The sequence below is a fragment of the Halichoerus grypus genome, chromosome 15, assembly GCF_964656455.1.
Source record: "Halichoerus grypus chromosome 15, mHalGry1.hap1.1, whole genome shotgun sequence".
Lineage (NCBI taxonomy): Eukaryota > Metazoa > Chordata > Mammalia > Carnivora > Phocidae > Halichoerus > Halichoerus grypus.
The window spans coordinates 35,695,654-35,717,251 of NC_135726.1; the positions used below are offsets into that span (position 1 = coordinate 35,695,654).

General features: G+C 43.6%; 1 protein-coding gene across 4 annotated transcripts in view; it reads left to right on the top strand.

Annotated features, from left to right (window-relative positions):
- The window catches only part of MYLK3 (myosin light chain kinase 3), a 64,372-nt gene that overhangs the window by 4,725 nt on the left and 38,049 nt on the right, over positions 1-21,598 (top strand). Inside the window, exon 1 of one of the 4 annotated variants that reach the window (XM_036088254.2) lies at positions 12,900-13,444. The exons of 1 other annotated variant lie outside the window; for it this stretch is intronic. In XM_036088254.2, the coding sequence (XP_035944147.1) occupies positions 13,427-13,444 (18 nt within the window). In that variant the 5' untranslated portion in view covers positions 12,900-13,426. Of the gene's footprint in view, positions 1-12,899; positions 13,445-18,364; positions 18,498-21,598 lie in introns of those variants that run through there. 2 more of the 4 variants (XM_036088255.2, XM_036088253.2) reach the window with 2 other exon arrangements.

Genomic DNA, 21,598 nt, shown 5'->3' on the forward strand with positions numbered 1-21,598 from the left:
CACTGAGCAGGGAGCCCGATGCGGGGCTCGATCCTAGGACCCTGGGATCATGACCTGAGCCGAAGGCAGATGCTTAATGACTGAGCCACCCAGGCGCCCCCAATCTGGGTGTATTTCAAGATGGTTATTTTTCCTCTCCTCTTGCCAGAGCTATGATCTTTTTTCTTGGTTCTTAACCTTGAGAACCTGGTAGGATTCTTTAGAATACCCATGAAAATGTGTCTTTCTCCCTCCCCGCCAAGACTTCAGTCCCAGGAATTTCTCACTTTGACACTAGTCCATACAGCTTCCAGCATCCATCAAAATTACCATGTAAGTGTTCTGTTTATGGCTTCAGAGGTTTTTGCTCAACGTAAACAGATCATTATGTGATTTTCTGTATTTGCATATCTCTCCAGATTTTAGGGGGGCAATTTTTCCCACAACCTCAAGTCTGCAACCAGCCCAAGAAAAGTCATTGATTTTTTAGTTTCTTCAGCTCTTGTAAGGATGGGAGTGATGATCTCGGAGGTCTTTATATGTCAGAAACCAGAAATCTGATTATGGACTTTAACCATATCTACAAAACACCTTCATAGCAATACCTAGATTCATGTCTGAATAACTAGGGATTGTAGCTTAGTCAAGTGGACACCTTGTCAGCTTGCTACCCTTATACATCTCAAGCTATACTTAATCTCAAATAAAGGCAATAACAAAGTTGTACTTCTGCCTGACATGATACTGATGTGGAGTCTTCCAGTGCAATGGTCAAGAAAGAATTCTTGAGACGTTTACAGTGCAACTTAGTAAGTTTATTTAAGTAGCACGGGGACAGGACCTATGGGCAGAAAGAGCTGCGCTGTTTGCTGTGTGAGGCTGATGGTTACATACTTAGCAATCAAAGGAAGGGGGGCATGCAGGGAGTATCAGATTATAAACGTTTCTTTGAATTTCTTTGAATTACTACTTGCAAAACTACTTTTGCAAGATTCATCTGGTGCATATTGTAGAGGCCACTTTTAGGCAGCCTTGAGCGATGGAATGTAGGAGGGCCCATAGTGACCAACTGGCTGAATACAGACAGGTCCATCAGGTGACCCACCTCAAAATATCCATAGGTCCTAACTGACCAATGGGCTACTTACAACCAGGCACAGTTACCACAAAAGGGAAAATTCCATATGTCGTCATACTGCCTCAACTTGCCCCTTTAAAAACAGACCCCATGTACTGCCTCTTTGCAGGAGCCTCTCTCCTCTCCTTTCCTGCCCACTGCTCCCTTGTGGTGCGTTCAGTAAACTTCTATCTCCTTTGTTCTGCCTCAGGTGAATTCTTTCACCGCCTGTGCCACTGGCTTCCACCCAGTCATCACCCCAAATTTGGGGGCCCCCATCTGATCAGAACAGACACCCCATTTAGACACCACACATATAATTCAGTTTGATATTAACTATTGGCGAGATATATAGGCAGTCATGATACCCTTAAAGAATGTAGCAACCAGCATGTATTTGATCTTTATCAAAACTAGGCAGACTTTAGGTCAGCCTTCCAGGCTTAATAGTAGACATCTTCCCGCTTCTGTCTCTCATCAATACAGTTGCCTTTTATACAATCAAAAACATGCTAACTCTTACTCCAGAAGAGCATGCAAGAAAGAACATTCATTTTCTCCTTTGATCCTGTAACTTAAATTCTGTGATATAAAATTAACTATTATTAATATATCTTATAGATGATAAGGGAATAAGAGAGGGAAGAAAACAATATCTCTTAGCTTTTGGATGCTTTCCTTTATAGTAATCAAGGCAGTTCTTTATAGTAGACCAAGGCAAGTTTCAACTTCATTTGCTGAAGTTGAAACCTTTGGATCCATGGTTCAGCCAATCAGCCATACTATTAGATCCTTTTCTAAGCCCCTTAAGTTAAAACATTGAATTTGGAATCTCTGCTTAGTAGACTCATATCAATATAGTCAGCCTAATCCAACTTTATATTCTTTCTACTGTGATCCCACCCCCTTAAGATCCATTCCCACACATATGACCCATATTTTACATCTCTGTTTTTTTTTAAAGATATTATTTATTTGAGAGAGAGGATGAGAGAGCACACAAGCAGGGGCAGAGGGAGAGGAAGAAGGAGAAGCAGACTCCTCGCTGAGCAGAGCCTGATGTGGGACTCGATCCCAGGACCCTGGGATCATGACCTGAGCTGAAGGCAGACGCTTAACCGACTGAGCCACCCAGGCGCCCCTACATCTCTATCAATTGAAAAAATCATGCAGGGCTTTTGGTGTATTAGTGCATCTTTCGGTGTGTGGGTCACACTTTGTAACTCACCCTTTGGAACCTGCTGGGACTTACATCAAGTTATAGGTCTTGAAGTAAGGAGGGGGCAGGTACTGAGGAGAATCAGCAGTGCCTTGTAAGACAACTTCTTCAGGAAAAGAAGGGCTAACCTCAGGCAAGGGTCAAAAAGCTGATTCTGCTGGCAAAGAGGACCTCGGAGAATTGAGAGATTCAATGTCCCCGGCTTCATGTCCCCATTGCGATTTTCAGGTTCCCATTCCTTCCCAATCAGTGCCCTCACTTTAATGGAAAACACCCTGTTTGGTCAAGAGTTCAGTTTGCTTTGTAGTTCAGACACTTGCAGGAAGAGCCACTAGGCTACAGGGGATAAGTGTTTGTCCAAGGGCAGATTTACCTTTCAGGTCAATGTGAAGCTGAAGCTGGGAATCGGAAGCCCTGACTCACCCTTTTCTTTCTCAACTTTCTCCACCACGGCTAGGACAATCAGCCAATCTCATTACACTCCTTAGTTTCACCAAAATATTTGAATGTAACAAATACATGGCCACCTAGAATCTCACTTTCTCTAGGTATTTAATTAGGAGTATCTAATGTTGATATTTTGCATATCTCTTGCCACATCATGTGACAGACTACTAGTGTCCTCTTTACTGCTAGAAATAGAGTCATTAGTGTCTTTAATAAGATTAGAGAACCAATTCCAGAAAACCCAGAATCAATTCAGAAAATTCATCCTTAAGATTCTGTTTCTCTAGAACCACTTCTGGTACCAAAGTCTGTATCAGTCAAGATTCAACCAGGGAAAGAGAACCAGAAGTAGATAATACATATATTAAGAAATGTATGAAAGGAATTGGCTTATATGATGGGGGGGGGGGCTTACCAGGCAGGTCCAAAATCAATAGAACAGGCCATCTTCAAGGGCGGGCTAGAACTCGGGTGACAGAGCTGTCCACAAGTGGAATTTATTTGGAGAAGCAAAGTTTCTTAGTAGGTGTTCCATAGCATAGTTCCATAGTAGTTGTTCAAGAAATAACATCTGTAATTATTATATAAATGAAAGTAGAGTAGGGGCGCCTGGGTGGCTCAGTCGTTAGGCGTCTGCCTTCGGCTCAGGTCATGATCCCAGAGTCCTGGGATCGAGCCCCACATCGGGCTTCCTGCTCGGTGGGAAGCCTGCTTCTCCCTCTCCCACTGCCCCTGCTTGTGTTCCCTCTCTCGCTGTGTCTCTCTCTGTCAAATAAATAGATAAAATCTTTAAAAAAAAAAAAAAAAAAGTAGAGTAGAGGAACAAAAACGGACTTTTAGAGTCATGAAGTTAATCTTTTTACCAGTCTACCTTCATTATATCTGGCATCGATGTATTCCTTTTTAAGTAGGGATACAAGAGAACCCATCTAATGTATAAACTTCCCAAACTCTGCTCTTATTTTGGGGATCAAGGAAGGCTTGGGTTATAGCTAGGTTATCTTTGGTTAGATCTTTGGCTTGGAGTACACTGTACCTTGCTGGGTTCCTTGACAGCCTAGTAATGTTCAGAATGGTGGAGCCTCACAAAATCAGGTACTCAATTCTTTTGTTTTGTTTTTTTCTTTTGTTTATTCATTTAAAAATTTTTATTTTAATTCCAGTTAACATACAGTGTTACATTAGTTTCAGGTGTACAATATAGTGATTCAAGAATTCCATACATTACCCGATGCTCATCACAAGTGCCCTCCTTAATCCTCTTCACTTATTTCACCCATCCCCGCATCCATCTCCCCTCTGGCAACCACCAGTTTGTTCTCTGTAGTTAAGTGTCTGTTTCTTGGTTTGTCTCTCTCTCTCTCCTCACCTTTGCTCATTTGTTCTGTTTCTTAAATTCCACATATGACTGAAATCATATGGTATTTGTCTTTCTCTGACTGACTTATTTCACTTAGCATTTTACTTTCTAGCTCCATCCATGTCACTGCAAATGGCAAGATTTCATTCTTTTCTATGGCTGAATAATATTCCATTGTACACACACACACACACACGCACCACCTCTTCTTCATCCATTCATCTAATGATGGATGCTTGGGCTGCTTCCATATCTTGGCTGTTGTAAATAATGCTACTATAAACATAGGGGTGCATGTGTCTCTTTGAATTAGTGTTCTTGTATGCTTTGGGTAGATACCCATAGTGTGATTGCTGGATTGTAGGATAGTTCTATTTTTAACTTTTTGAAGAACCTCCACACTGTTTTCCAGGGTGGCTGCACCAGTTCACATTCCTACCAACAGTGTATGAGTATTCCTTTTTCTCCACATCCTCACCAACATCTATTATTTCTTGTGTTGTTGATTTTTGCCATTCTGACAGCTGTGAGGTGATATCTCATTGTAGTTTTGATTTGCATTTCCCTGATGATGAGTGATGTTGAGCATCTTTTCATGTGTCTGTTGGCCATCTGTATGTCTTCTTTGGAGAAATGTCTATTCATGTTTTCTGCCCATTTTTTAATTGGATTATTTATTTTTTGAATGTTGAGTTGTATAAGTTCTTTATATATTTTGGATACTAACCCTTTATCAGATATGTCATTTGCAAATATCTTCTCCCTTTCTGTATGTTGCCTTTTAGTTTGGTTGATTGTTTCCTTTGCTATACAAAAGCTTTTTATTTTGATTAAGTCCCAATAGTTTATTTTTGCTTCTGTTTCTCTTGCCTCAGGAGGCATATCTGGAAAAAAGCGGCTATGTCGCATGTCAGATAGGTTACTGCCTGTGTTCTCCTCTAGGATTTTTTTTTTTTTTTAAGTAGGCTCTATGTCCAGCATGACGCCCAATGCGGGGCTTGAACCCATGACCCTGAGATCAAGACCTGAGCTGAGATCAAGACTTGGACACTCAACCAACTTAGTGACTCAGGCACCCTGAGAGAGAATTTTAAGCAGACTCCACCCAATGCAGAGCCTGACGCTGGGCTTGATCTCACCACCCTTAGATCATGACCTGAGTCAAAATCAAGAGTCAGACGCTTAACCACCTGAGCCATCCAGGCACCCCGGATTTGTGTGTTTTTCTTAATTATTAAATAAAAATGGTTAATAGCAAAATTTACCATTTTAACCATTTTTTAAAAAGATTTTATTTATTTGACAGAGAGAGACAGCGAGAGAGGGAACACAAGCAGGGGGAGTGGGAGAAGGAGAAGCGGGCTTTCTGCCGAGCAGGGAGCCCGATGCGGGGCTTGATCCCAGGACCCTGAGATCATGACCTGAGCCAAAGGCAGACACTTAACGACTGAGCCACCCAGACGCCCCCATTTTAACCATTTTTAAGTGTACAATTCAGTGACACAAATTAACATTCACAGTGCTGTGTAATAATCACAACTATTTCTAGAACTTTTTTATCATCCCAAATAGACTATCCATTAAATAATAATTCCCCATGCCCTCCTCCCCCAGCTCCTAGTAACCTCTATTCTACTTTCTGTCTACATGAATTTGCCTAGTCTAGGTACCTCATATAAGTGAACTCCTACAACATTTGTCCTTTATTATCTGGCTTATTTCATTTAGCGTAATGCTTTCAAGATTCATCCATATTGTAGCATGTATTAGAATTTCATTCCTTCTTAAGGTTGAGCAATATTCCATTTCATGTATATAATGCATTTTGTTTATTCATTCATCTATTGATGGACACTTGGGTTGTTTCTACCTCTTGGCTATTGTGAATATACTGCTATGAACATGGTACAGAAGTATCTGTCTGAGTTCCTGCTTTCAATTCTTTTGTGTACATACCTAGGAGTGGAATTGCTGGATCATATGATACTTTTATGTTTGACTTTTCGAGAAATTGCCAAACTGTTTTACATGGTGGCTGCACCATTTTACATTCCCACCAGCAATGCACAAAAGTTTCAGTTTCTCCACATTCTCACCAACATTTGTTATTTTCTGGTTTGTGTGTGTGCTTTTCTCTCTCTTTTTTTTCTTTTTGTAATACCTATCCTAATGGGTGTGAAGTGGTATCCTGTAGTTTTGATTTACATTCCCTTAATGACTAGTGATGTTGAGCATTTTTTCATGTGCTCACTGGCTGTTTATGTATCTTCTTTGAAGAAATATCTATTCAAATCCTTTGCCCATTTTTGAATTGGGTTGTTTGTTTTGGGGGGTGAGTTATGTTTTAATGCCCAAATCTATCTGCTTTCCAAAAGATCTTCTGGGATTTTTGGTATTTATTTTAATATTTTATAACTGGCATTTCTAGAAAATACTCCACAGAAAAATATTTCATGTTTCTATGATAATTGTGTGACATATGTGAAAGATCTAATTTCTTTAATAGATGAAACAGACAGTAATTCCAAGTTGCTTCCCATATATGTGGGGTGTTTTCAGAGAGTGTTCCTGCTGTTTCTACATGGTAAACTTCCAGAAAAGGGTGGTTTGCTGGATAAATGGGACATGAGTTGGGGGTGAGGCTCCCCAAGGCTCCAGTGATACACTGTTATCCTTCACCTTTCTTTGGGTTGGAAAATTTTCTCTCTCAGTGAAATATAAAACATAAAACAAAAACACCTTCACTCTCTGGTGTATGGTCACTAATTAGACCTGCAAATGAAAATTTCACTTTGTAAATTTCGCATGTCATCATTAAGTGAATCTGCTTTAGCTCCAGTAGTAGGAGCTCTGACACAAATTTGCTGTGTGCCTCTTCTGGGTTGAGAGGTACATATATTTGGTGCTAGAGATAAAGGGATAAATGTAAGTTCTGCCCTTCATCAAGAAGTTCAGAGTTAAAAGTTTTAAGTGTGATTTTGAGATTATAAAAATATAAAACACATAAAAAATGTCAAACTCATGTTTGTAACAAAAGAATCAGTTGAACACATCTGAGTACAATTATTTATGTCTATGGTAGTGCCAACATGTGAGTGTGATTAAAAAGAACAATAGTGAAAACAATAGGAAAGAGCTACCATTTATGGAGTACTTACTATGTCCCAGGCACTATGCCACATATTTTCCATTTTTGCTTGTGTTTAATAATTGTAAATCAGGAAAATGAAGCTCAAAGAATTAGTTAAGAAAGTTGCTCAAGGTCATGTACTTGGTAAATGGCAGAGTCTGGATACAAAGCTAGGCCAGTATGACTCCGCTTCCATAACAGAAGAACAACAGCTTATAAGGTGGAGGAAAACAGGGACATACATTTCAAATAGCTTAATATTACTGTGAGTGACCAGGAAAGTGACATGGATATCATCTGGAAAATAGGGGATTTAAGTAGGTAGGAAGACCTTTTTTAAAAAACAGTTTTGGGAATATTACATAAAAGTGCAGAAAGCTAAGTGCTCATCTCACCTTCCTGATCAATGTATGTGTCCTCTCCAAGTGTGTTGCAGGGTTTCTTTCAGATTTTTATTTTTATGGATTTTATTTTATTTTTTTATTTTTTATTTTTTATTTTTTAAAGATTTTGTTTATTTATTTGACAGAGAGAGATACACAGCGAGAGAGAGAACACAAGCAGGGGGAGTGGGAGAGGGAGAAGCAGGCTTCCCGCAGAGCAGGGAGCCCGATGCGGGGCTCGATCCCAGGACCCTGGGATCATGACCTGAGCCGAAGGCAGACGCTTAACAACTGAGCCACCCAGGCGCCACCTTATGGATTTTATTTTTAAGGAATCTCTACACCCAATGTGGGAATTGAAGCTACAACCCCGAGATCAAGAGTTGCATGCTCTACTAACTGAGCCAGCCAGATACCCCTCAGATGCAAATTTTGTATTGAAATATTTTGTTCATATTTTGGCTGGCTTTTATCTTGATTACTGTAGTCCCCTCCTTGGCCTCACCCCCTTTTCCTGAACAAAATGCCACCTCAGAAGTCTCTTTCCCTCAGTTCTTACCATGCCCTCATCTCTCAACTCTATGCCTTGACTGCTTCCTAAAGCCTGTCTTTAATGGATTCCACTTCTTCAGTTGAGGTCTGAAAGTCTCCAGTAAATCTACTTTGCCTATATAATAGTTCTTGGTTCTTGACAAATATATTTTTGTGCCTTTTTCTTATACTTCCTTATTTGCGGCTTTTTTTTTTTTACACTTTTTCAATATATAGGATTTTATGGCCCTGTTTTGTAGGTTGAAGCCTAAAGACTGTCTCTAGAATCTCTCTCTTACCAGACCAATTTTCAGCTTTCTAGGATGGAAAATCCAATTGTTTTGAATTGATCAGAAATCTACTCTTGGATTAATCAGTCATGACTAGTTGAGTGGGCACCAGAATCTCATAGTACAGACATGGCTGCTGGGAGTCTACTAATGTAGACTATGTTAGGGGCATTCCTAGAAAAGGCAGAATGTTTACTAACCAGGCACTCACCTGAGAGGTGCCTGCTACACTCTGTAGAACCAGATGTTGGAAAAAGTCATGATATCTTTATATAAGAGATGGAGAAACGAGCTAAATCCTGGGGATTTGAGTGAAATTATAAGCAATTGAACAATCAGATCCAAAGAAGGTGGACTGATGTTTGTCTGGAGGAATGTCATTAGTGATAATCTCAGGGCTCTGCTCACCCTGTCCTGATTTTAGCATTTCTCTCAATGAGTCAAGTGAGTTATCCTTAGGGTCCAAGTGCCCACATGAACAAAGGCCATGTCCTGGCTTCCTTGGTGCTGTTAGGCTACATGGAGAAAGTAGTAGACATTTGTCATTTTTGGTCACACTCAACTACCCTTCCTGAATATACCGTCCCCCAGTCTTGATGGGACTGATGGAGGTCCAAGGGGCCCCCATCAGAGCTCCCTTGGAAATGGGTGACGCTAACATGGGGGAAATGGCTGGACTTCATTCAGCCCTCCCCTCTCACTCCCAGCCTTTTCTGTATTTCCTTCTGGGATTCCATCTGGTGAACATAGGACTTCTGGATTTTATCTGTTCTTTCACATTTTTCTCTCTTTTTATCTTATGCTCTGGAAGATCTCCTTTATTTTATCTTATGATTCTAATTTGGAGCATTTTATTTTAGCTGTTGTATTTTAAATCTTTAATCGCTTTTCTGATTTTTTTTTCAAATCAACCTCTTGTGGTTTTATGAAATCTTTGTTAAATCCACAAATCTTTGTTATAAATCTCTTTGAGTCAAGTTTTCTTCTAGTCCCTGATTATGTTTCTTTCCACCAGAATTTGTCTTGGTCTTTCTCTCTCAAGCTCTGGATCTGCTAATATCTTGGTGATATTTGCCTGTCTTGTCATAGTTAAGAAAGAAGGTCCATGAAACTGGGCTCTGTCGTCTTCCCAGTGAGAAATCTGACTGGGTGCTCTGGGCATGAGCTGGGGGAGGGGAGTGGGAACTCATTTTGGGACTGAGAGCACCTGATTGCCGGAATGAGGGCTTTACTGTGGCATATCAAGTTGAGGACTAAAAACCTTAGACTCCAATATAAATTGTTTAATTTCTTTGGAGAAGAGCTGTCAGAGATTTGTTTTTTTGCTTTGGCCTGAGGGTAGATGCCAACTGCCTGTACTTGCTGGGTGTGTGTGCAAGGGACTGGGGTATGGAAGGGGGTGGTGGAGAAAAGCAGGTGGGTACAGTTGATCCACCGTCAGAGCCTGCCCAGGTCCCCTCAGGCTGACTGGCTGCCCTCCTCTGCAGCCCTCATAGCTCCACTCTCTACAGTGTCCCTTACCCATTAACCCTCTGCCATCAACTTCCTGGCTTCCAGGTAGGCGCCCACTCTCTCATCCCAATAGGACATTCCCTTACCCTGTTTTCCCTCAGGTATGGGTTTATTCCTTTGTGTACTTCTGTTCCTTTAATACAGAAGCAAGGCAGAGAGAGCATGTCTGGTTCATTAATGAACGTCAGAAAAACAACACACATTTACTGTTTGTTATCCCACAAGTAATATTTCCAGCAAAACCCCTGTATATTAATGAAATATTCCCACTAAAATAATTTATCTTTTATTGCTTAAAAAAATAAACAAGTAATGCACAAAAACATGCTCCTTACACAAATGCAAATACAAAAGCATGTAGACTGCACAGGAAAATTGGCTTTTCCCTTCTTATTTTTCCCTAACTCAATTCTGCTCTTTGCCCAGGAATTAACTGCTATTAATAATTGGGTGTATATCCTCAACTACTGCTAATGGATTTACATATCTCTGTCCATCTGTCTGGTTGTCAGGGTATTATCTTTTTAACTTAGATAGGATCCAGTTTTATGTGTTGTTCTGTGAATTTTAACTTGGCTGTATGTCTTTTCATGGCTGTGGATTTAAAGCTATCATTCTTTCCCCTACTGGTTGACATTTAAGTAGTTTAGGGTTTTTCTTTTTCTAAAAAGGCAAAATCTGTTACATTCCTGTTTCACACTTTCTACCCAAATTGAGAAACCCTTGTCATATTGCAAAGAATCCCGGTATATTAAACTAAAAAACCTGATTGGATGAAATATAGCAAGTTGAACATATCATAATATATGACAACATTTAGAAGTGCAGTACTGAAACTTCTTTGTTAAACTTCATGTTATCCTATTCCAGCTAAATAATGGAACACAACCAAATCACATTTATTTTGCTCAGAGTCAAGGAGGCAAGCCAGCTTGCATGGCATCTCTCAGTCATACTAACAACAAACATCCAGATTCAAATGTTCTTGTTCCCCCTCTACTGTTCTTTTCCTGCTATTTCCTGACTATTTTTCTTAGTTTATTCTCCATGCTCTCAACTCTTGATTTACTAGTCATTCTTTTTGCTATAGGTCTTGAAATTGGAATCAGTTTAACCTCAAGAGGACCATCACAGTGTGAATTTCCAGGTGAATCCGATTTATAACAATGTTGTAGGAATATCTATTGACAAAAATACACATTTTGGGGGCCCAGATCCCTCCTCTGGAGAAAGGTCATATTCTCCACTTTTGAAGAGCAGAAATCCTTTGCATGGCTAGTTCTGGTAGGTCTTTATATTGTTCCATGCCAAATGGTTTTGAAAGTTCTACTGTGTTTGGGTAACACTGACTTTCCTTGGCTCTGTGGCAGAATTTACTTTACTCCTCATTTTCATATTTCTTCATCTGTAGAAGCCTGGTGTTCACCAACCTCCGTCTATAAGGTTGGGTCAGAACTCCAGCTTAGACCCTGCTTTTAGCAAAAAAGACGGCAGTTACAATTCACTGAGCTCTAAACTAAACGAAAGCACCATTGTATGCATTTCACATTCATTATCTCATTTAATCCTCGAAACAGTCTTACACATTAGGTTGAGAGAGGGTAGGTTGCTTGCTGAAGTCACACAGTAAGTGGTAGAACTGGGCTTTAAACCCAGGTCTGCCTGGTGCACCAAAGCCTATGCTCTTACTCTCAAGGCTCCAACGCCCCACTTCTCTGATGAATCTTCATGAGCCCATGCAAAGGGAAACTTGAAGGCACTACATACTAGATGAGTGACTTGTAGGCTAGATTATGGCCCCCAAAAGACATTCACACCCTAATTCCAGGAACCTATGAATGTTGCATTAGATGGCAAAAAAGAAAAAAGACTTTGCAGATATTATTAAGTGAAAGACCTTGAGATGCAAAGATTATCTTGGATTATCCAGATGGGCCCTAAATGTAATCACATATATCATCATCATAAAAGGGAGGCAGAAGGACCTCTGACACACACAGAGGAACAGATAAGGCAGTGAGATCATGGAGGCAGAGACTGAGTATTGTGGCCATAAACCAAGAAATGCCAGCAACTACTGGAAGCTGGAGCCTCCAGAGGAAGCACAGCCCTACTGACACCTTGGTGACCCTGGTTTCGGACTTCTGACCTCCAGATCTGTGAAAGAATGAATTTCTGTTGTTTAAAGTCACTAAATTTGTGGTATTTTGTTATGGCAGCCATGGCAAGCTAACACAGTGATTTTGTGACCTCTCTAGGCCAGTTTCCTTATCTGCAAAATGAGGATATTAATATAATACCTAGAACTTGAAAAAACTAATGAATGTAAAATGTCTGGCAGGGTGCCTGAGCAAGGTACATGCTCAGCAGAGATTAGGTGTTATTATTACCAATGGGCTCTGATAGGAACACATATGAGGTGCTTTGGGAGCATATGGGAAGGAAGGTCAACTAACCCAGCCTCTAGTTCATATGGTGCACATACCATCCAGTAAGGTTAACAAGACATTTGAGAGGCAAAGAAGTTAAAATTAACTAAAAGTTAAAATATATGGCATTTGCTGACCATAAAAAAATTCTCCACCCCCAATTTCTAGGAGTGACTGCAACCATCAGAGAGACACTTTTCAGGTAGTCACTCTTGTCCCCTGGCAGGCGCCCCAGCAACTTTCCCATTTTTCTGGATCTGATTCTGAATGGTCGTTCCAGGACACAATAATTAATGAATGAAACATAGGAATAAACACTGCAGCTGGGAATTGGAAGTGTAAATTCAGTTGCCTATCAAGGAATGTAATCAACAACCATCACACTTTGCTGTGCTGTCCATAGAAGTGAGCAGAGGGCGGGCCGTACTGGTCTAAGGGCCTGGGTCCTAGACAGCTATGGATTATTTCTCCCTGAGGGCTGCGCTGGAGAGGGGCGGAGCGTTTGCCTTTGAGCTGTCTCCATTTGTTCACCCCGCTCCAAGAGAGAGACATCATTGCCAGCACTGTGGGTTGCTCCGGGCTAATGATGAAGGAGTTAGCAGCATGGCCTGGAGTGGCTCTTGGTGGGCTGGAGCCAGTTGACACACGCCACTTAGGTTTCCAAGGAGCCAAGCTGTCCCCACTCACGCACGGCTGATGCACTTGTGGCTAAATGCGTTGCAGCCGGGGCTGGTGCCAAATTCAGGGCAGGAAATAGAACTCCACCTCCATCACCAGGGAAACAGTGGTCTGCGTGCATGATTTAAGCCAGGGCCAACGAGAAAGCTCAAAGGCACGGTCAGCAGAGGAAGGGAGGAAGGGAGACCAGAGGGCGGCTTGCAAGGATTTTGTCTTGGGTTATAACCGTTGACAAGCCACTTAACTGCCCACATATTGAAGTTTATCTGAGTATGAGATGGAGGCAACAATATTTACACATCTCACTGGGGACTTAGGAAAACAATATTTCTGACAGACCACTTGGGATCCATGGATGGAAGGTGGTATGTAAGTGCAGATGATAAACTTATTGTGTGTTTGTGCTTTTAACAGGTGCATTAGGGGCATGGAGACCCTCCAGAAAACACTTTTAGAGTCTGATCAAAACCAACAAGCGACAATAAAAGCTAACAATTTTAGGTGCATGGATTTGTCTTTGGTTTTGTGTAGGTTTGGGGAGCTGCATGTATAATTCAGACTTCAGAACCGTGTCCAAACTTATTGCTGTGATTAGTGCTTACAGGTCCTTCAATCCTCTGAGAATGCTGTAGTTGGGGATTGTTCCCAAATGTTTGCCAACTTTTCTCTAAAAAAATCCCAAATTACTTTTACCATGTAGTTTATGAGTTGCACGTGGAGTCTGGAACATTTGTTTCCAAGTTGCAATGGGCCAAAAATCTGTTTCTAAAATAAAGTGCAAAGAGGACTTGTTGCTCTTCCCGCCTGGGGTTTGCTATTTCTGAGGAGTCCTTCCGAGTCTGTTAGACCTCCTGTGTCCTGTGCATTTAAGGCTAAGCAATTGATGTCAGACCTCCCTATAAGGTTATTAAATGTTGTTTTCTGTCGGCTAAGGACCTGAGGGAGTCTATTACTCTGTTCCTGGTTAATTAAACCTCTCTCTGGTGCATATTGTCTCTCTAGCAATTCCTGTGGGTCCACGTAAATGGTGACTATTATAGAAAAACAAACTTGTTTAAGAACACCAATAATACACATTTAAAAATTTAGAATAATTATATAAAAGCAATATGGAAATAAAGATCATCTACAATTTTCTCATGCAGAATTAACCATACCGGCATATATGTGTATTTCAAACAAACATGGGATTCTAATGTATGTACCTGCTGTTTTACGACCTGCTTTTGGGGTGAGGTCTTCACATATTGGATCTTCATAAATCCTTCGAGTCTCTGCAGTGGGGAGGGGTCCTGCTTCTATTGCAGGCTAGAGGCTGTGGCAGGGAATGAGGACCTTAGAACTTCAGTCAGTCCTTGCTTTCAAAGACTTGTTCTCTCAGATGTCACTCCACTTCCTTAGCGTTCCCGTGTTTTGGCAACAGTATACACCCCAGAGCCAGTAAACACTTGCTGATTTTAGCTTCTGTGTGGATGATGATCCTGTGCCCTTCCAATCCATTTGCACCCTGCTGTCAGGTGCATTAGTTCCCCCCCCTCTTTTTTTTTTCATGCTAGCAGAACTTGATTAAGGCATAACTTACAGTATGAAACACAAACCTTATAGCCTATTGAATACAGCAGACCTGTATGCATATATGCATACACCCATGTGACTACCGCTCAGGATATAAAACATCTCCAAAATCCCCAAAGTGGCTTTGTGTCCTCTCTGAGTCGGTCCCCCACCGCCTGGGTCTTAAACACTAATTTAATCATGTTATTTCCTACCTAAAAACATTCCATAGGATTGTTGTCCCTATATCTTCTTGCTTTGGGTCTAAATGTCTCTGCCTGATTTTCTGGGTCCACTCTCTTTGGGGTCCTGCCTGTCGAATCATTTGGGCCTCCGTCAACACCTCCTGACCTGAGGCTAGCCTATGCACTGTCACTCCCACCCGCCAGGCTCCATCTGGAGCTCTGTTCACTCTGAGTTCTTCAAGAACTGCCCTTTCTTTGGCCTCCCCAAATCTCACCCGTTCACCAAGGCTCAACTCAAGTCCCATTTCCTCCAAGAAATCTTCCCTCTTTGCCAAATTTTTTTCCAATTTCTTTGCCTCCCTCTTACACCTGAATTAGTTAACACCATGCGACTGAGTTTCTGCAGAGACCTGGGGCCATGGGAGCCTTGCCACTATGCTTTTCCTACTTATGATCTCTGATGAGCATTTCTGTTCTGCCGTAGCCAGTTTCCCAAGCCCTCCTTTCTTTTCACTCCCATTCTCTTGCGTCTTGGGACTGCCCCAGGTCCCCACTCTGCAATGCCAGATGCTGCTCGGTATCTATCTCTCCCCTTCTTTCTTTTTCTGCTCTTGGTGCTTTGCTCCCCAGCTCAGCCAAATCCTCTTCCAGACCTCAGGTCGCATCTTACCACTCATCCTTCAGATTTGACACCAAAAATCCCGAAACCAGGCTTTCCTCAGAGGGTAGGGCTAGACTGAGGGGGTAGAATTTGAGCAGATGAAGAAGGAATTCTTTTTATCAGATACGGGAGGGCTGGAAACAGTGATCTATCTTCCGATTTTGCCCCATCACACCCACATTCTTTGAGTCTAAGAGTTAGTGACTATCTCACTTTCTCTGTTGTTCCAAGGTGTTAACTTTGATCCCACCCAGACTTGATGAGTTCCTACAGCACAAGCCGAGTTCTGAGCTCACAAGAGTTGGCACAATCAAGGAGTTTAAATAAGATATTGCAGCTAATCGCTTAGCACAGCATCTGCCTTTGGTAGGCTCAGAAAAGTGAGCTATTATCAAAGGCCTGCAGCCCCTTTTCTGATTCCTGTCAGTCCGGCCAGGTGAATCAGGGTCCCAAAGTGATGTGGGTGCGTGTGTGTGTGTGGTGGTAGGGAGGGGGCCCAGAAACTCTGCTCACTGCTGTGGACATAGGCCCTAGAGCTATAGAGCTAAGTCCAAGGTCCAGTTTGGCACAGACTCTCACTGTGAAAGCCTCAGTGTCTGCATGGGGAAAATGGGACCATAATCCATCCGCCTCAAATGAGTGTAAATATGAGCACGAGTCAAAGTATTTTGCAGGTGGTGACATCTTACTGTGTGAGCTGGTAGAAGGACCAGTAATGCAATGTGTTGGTATGGAACTGGTTGGCCTGATTCCAACTTGCACATACAATTGTGTTTCTGAATTGGTAGTTTGCAAATGCAGCCCCCCCAGAGACAGAGTCGGGTTCTAGACAGAAGATGTTCTAGTTAGACTCCTTTCAGTTGTAAGCTGACTCAGGCTGGCTGCCAGCATTTATATACAGGGTTTTATGCTAACTTTAGAAAGTGGCTCAAACCTCAGTTTACTTGTCTGAGAAGTGGGGGTAATAGTCCCTTCCTCTTATAAGTGTTGAGGGGCAAAAGGTAATTTATATGAAGTTGCAGCACAGTGCCTGACACAAAGATGTGCTCAATAAATATTAGTGGTTTTATTATTTCCTAATAAGTGTTGCTCAGTAAGTGCTGAATGAATGAATGAACAAATGAATGGGTGCTGGTCTGGATTTGGCTCCTGAGGGTGCTTTTTTGTTCTTCTCTAGTGTTTTCAGGCTGGTACCTTGTTTAGGCAGGGAACAATTTTGACTAGGCATGGGGGAATGGAATTGACCCAATAAAAGGGCTTCAAGCCAGGATAGGAATGCTGACCACAGAAGACAGTAACACCCTGGGGGCAAACCCACCGGCCACCTGAGAGCTTGCAGGGGACCCCTCAAGTGGCCCAGGGTCCACGTAGCTGTCATTTCCCTCTGCTTCTTCAGAGAGGCCAATTTGACTTTGGTTTTACTCCCAAGCACAGTTCCTGGATTCATCTTGGCAGGACTGTGGCTGTTGTTTTAGTATCTTTCTAGATAGCCAGGTGAGACAAGTTATAGACCTTTTTCTGTGAAAGAATAAGCAACCAGTGTTGCATCTGGGGGCCCGAGCCCCTTCGCCCCTGCCTCATTTCCTGAGACAACTGTCGGAGTCGGGCCTGTAGGGCAGAGGCTAATCTGACGACACACACACATGCACGTGCACACACACACACACCCCTCATAAACCCATAGGGCAGGACAGGAGTTCCATGGCCACTCCGAGGGCGATAGTTTTTGCTATCTGGTCCTGTCTTTGCCACTGACTTACTATGTGACCTTCAGAAAGTCCCTTCCCCTCTCTGGGCTTCAAATTCTCTGTCTACAAAATGAGGGAGTTGACCCTTGTGGTCTCTGAGATCCCTCCTGTCTCTGAAAGTGACAGGATTGTGTGAGTTATAACCACGGGGTTGGAATTCTGGCTCCGTTGCTTTCTGTGTGGCCTTGGGTGAACCACTTAAGTTCTAGATTAATCCCCCTCTATAAAATGGGGATGATAAATAGTAATCTACCCTCTAGGGATGTAGTGAAATAAGATACTGCAGCTAAACATGCTCAGCACAGGGTGTGCCTGTGGTCACGCTCAGAAGAGGAAGCTTGTAGTAAAAGCGTGCATGCCCTTTCTCTGATTCCTGTGAGTGAGGTCAGGTGAGTGGGCGTCCCGAAGCGATGGGTATGTGTAAGCCATCTGTGTGTGTGTGTGCGTGTGTGTGTGTGCCAGGGTGTGTGGAGGGCTCAGCCTCCCATGGGGCGCTCTGGGAAGATCTGGACAGAGAGCCTCCCTGCGGGCAAGAGCTGAGTTGGAGCTGTACCTCATCCAGTGGGAGCTGTAGGTCGTGTCTTCTCCCTCACTGCAGCATGCTCCAGTCTTGGGGGCACAGTGTGTCTTTGTTTCTTCCTGAATAGTTCCACCTGCAAAGGCAACGGCTGGACCCTCCATAACCAGCTAGGTTCCCAGCCAGGATGCAAGCGGCCCCCAGTGAAGAAAAGCAGGGCCCCCAACCCATTCTGGCTGATCGGGGCTTTCCTCTATCCTAGAGGGCTGCCTGAAGGCAGCGATTCCCAGCTCATCTCCTGGGCCCTTGCACCACAATTCTGGGTTTTGAAAGCAGGTCAGTTCTGGCCTAGGCCCCCTCCCTTCTTTCCTCCCTCCTTGGACCACACGGTGTTTGTTTCACAACTGGACACTTCACTAAGTGATGCAGGAAGTAGGCCCCTGCAAAGCAGATACCGCCTCGCAAACCAGATAACTGAGTGAAGCCTCTGGATGCCTCTGGGGCCTGGGGCAGGGTCAGAGATAAGCGGAAATGCCAGGCTTATCGCTGCTGCCTGAGTTCTCGAGAAATCATCCTGGCCAGCCAGCCCACCTCATTCCCAGCACTCCGGGCAGTTGGGTATCTCCAGGCAGAGTAAACACTGAGTTGGCACCGTGGTCGCAGCCGCAGGATGGGGACTCTGTGCCCCACTCCGCTACTTCACAGTCCCAGCGCCAGAGGCCAGCAGCGGGCGTCAGGTTACATCCAGATATTTGCGGTAAGGGCAGCTCCAGGCCGGTCTGCTTTGAAGCGGGAGCCCTCAGGGACAATTGTTAGGGTCATGGGACTAAGGGAGCCTTGGTGACAATTATCCCCCAGACGTAGGTCCTCTTGGACCAAGAAACGCAGTCAGCAGGAAGCTTTGGTTGATGGCTAACAGCCCAGGGATGGTCAGTGTGGGCCTCCCCAGCTAAGGCAGGGTGTAGCGGGCAGACAAGGCCTCTGCCTCTGACCCCCAAGTTGTGTGCTTTGAACCCAGCAAGGCTTTCTGGGGTTCTGTGTCATCTCTGATTTCCTTTTCTGAGTCAGCTCGGCTTAACGGAGGACAGGTTTGCACTTTTTGCACATCAGCTGATGGTGCCTGCAAGGGAGGTGGCCTGGGGGGGCCGGGTACCTGGGGGGGCCGATTTAGGACTGGGGAGATGCCTCCTTTCCCTCCTGCCCCCACCCCACAACGAGGTGGCTGGACACGCTGCTGTCCTGTTGGCTGACCATCTGGAGCGGGGGATGGGTGCGGGGTGGTGATTTCGAGAGTCTCCTGTTTCCGTGACTTACCACGTGCCAGGCCCCTGCTTAGCGTTTCACTTACATGAGGACTCAAACAGCCCTGTGGTTCCTGCACTTCATGCGCCCCCTTTCGAGATGAGGAAACCTGCATTCGGAGAGGTTAAGTTCCATGCAGGCCGCTGCCCCTACTGCCCTTCTGTGTGAAGAAGAGAAGCGTCCTTTCCTCAAGATACGTGGCCTCCATCTCTCAGAAAATGGTCGTAGCTGATGCTGTTACAACAAGACCCTCACTGTGGCATGCTGCAACACTTGTCGTACATATACACATCCCCTCGCATGTGGTACCCGGACTTCTGCAAAACCTGCTTCCCGACCTGCTTCCCAGCGGCAAACACAGGGGAGTCTTTCAGCTCTTTCTCCTGGTATTTGCCTGCACTTTCCTCCTCATCAGTTCTGTACATGATCTGTGTGCTTCCTGCGAAGAGAAACGATTCAGCTTTGTTACTCTCCCTGCTCCCCCCCACATCCTTACAACATCACTGTTTTAACTCCGTAAAGCGTTGACCCCATTACGGCATCATAGTGTGAAGAACAGTATGCAAATACCATTCACTGAAAAATCAGTCATGTACTTTAATGTCCTTTCAAAGAGTGCTTACATTTTTTACATTTCCATAAGTCTTAAAATGCTTCCTTCTGTCCTTTGACAAAGGTGTGATGTTTTCAAATCTCTAACCTAGAATTCTACATCCTGCCTGTGTTCTAGCAGCCAGTTGTTTTTAGGAGAAGTCTGATGTCATCCTGATTCTAGTTCCTTGGTACATGATTTTTTTTTTCTTCCATGTTTTGGGGAGCTTTTGTAATCTTCTCTTTATCCCTGTGTTCTAAAATTGCATAATGACTGTACTATTTCTTTGATAAATTCCTTCCCTCTTTCATTTCTCCTCCTGAAACTCCAGTTAACTAGATGTGGGGTGGATCCCTTGTCTATTCTCTTCTCTTTTCTCTCCCTATGTAGGCATCTTCATCTTTTAATTCTACTTTCTGGGATATTATCTTAACTTTATTTTCTCATCTCCATATTGGATTTTGGAATTTTAACACTCATATTTTTAATTTCCAAGACTTCTCTTTTATTCTATGCCTGTTCTTTTCCCATAACAGCTTCTTCTTTTTAAATGGATGGAATAGCCTTTTGCACTTTTCGGTGGCAACTAATGAACTAATGAAAGCCTTTTTGAAACTTTCTTCTGTTTCTTGTTTTCTCTCTTTCCTCCACAGTTATGTTTCTATTTTGGGGGGCTCCCCTTTTCATCTTGGGGGCTTTGTTTGAATACCTGGTGATCCTTTTCTATCTGTGCATATTTCAGAGTAAGGCACAAAAACCTAGGTGAGTGGTTGAGGCTTGTTGACTGGCTGGCTTGTTGAGGCCAATCAGATGAGGATCTCCCAGGGATCGCCAACGCCAGTACATAGAACTGTTGGATTATGGACCATTGAATTTCTTCAGAAACAGACCTCAGCTCTCCAGGGAGGGTAGGGCCTCTCCTAGCTGTGCTCATTCTGTGCAGAGGTGGGGAAGGAGGAGAGTGACTTCTTTGGAATGGACTCCTTAGCCTTGCATATCTGCTCCGCTCTTATTCCACCTGGGGCCTCAAGATCCACAGTGCCTCTGGGGTTGTACAGGGAAAACTGGCTGTCACCAGAAAGGCTAAGGAAGAGTCTTGGGTTCAGTGCACGCTGATCCCAGCCTATGGCAAACAGAGGTCAGTCTGTGTTTTTCTGGGAGTGTGTCAGCTGTCCTGTCCTCACCCAGGAAAGATGAAGTGTCATTGGATTTGCTACTCTGTACCCATCCAACATGACTGCCTCTTCTCTGGTCTGTGTTCAGTTGACTCGAGGGATGGAATGCCTCTCCTCTCCTCTGGGTGGGCGCCATTGCCCAAAAAGAATTGCCCATGGTTCTTGCTGTGCCCTGTACATCAGGGAGAGTTGGAGAGAAGCCATGCCTCAGCCCTCACAGGACTCATTTCTTCTCTAGGCAGAGAAATGAAAGGGATTCAAAGCTGGTCCTCCTGGCTGCTCCCTTTCATCAAAGAAGCCTCAAAGATTTCACCTGTCGGCATATTCTGAGCTTTTCCCTAGAAGGTCCCAGAGCTTGCTTCTGGGAATTGTCAAGGTGTCCTGCCCTATACTTTTTTGTTCTGGGGAAACCCTAGCTGCTGTCTCCTCCTTCCCACAGGTCTCCCGAAACTCAGCCCAGCCTCCTGCTCATCCGGGGTCCCCATAGTTCATTCTTTCCATACGGTTGTGTTGAATACCCTCCACTTGCCAGGCATGTTGGTGCACCTGGGGACTGAGGCAAGCCCAAGGACTGTTTGGGCTCAGGGAACCTCGAGGTGGTTCTAGAACAGTGGAGGTTGCCGTATCCACGTTTCTACCACACCGGGTGCTTTGCAATCACTTGTTGCTTAAGGGAGACATGGGACAAATCCTTTTGTAATTTAAATAATTAGCTTTTGATATAGATGTGTCTGGGACATTTTATTTTCTTGGGGTTCAGCTAGACTTTCAAGATATGTGTCCAGGCTT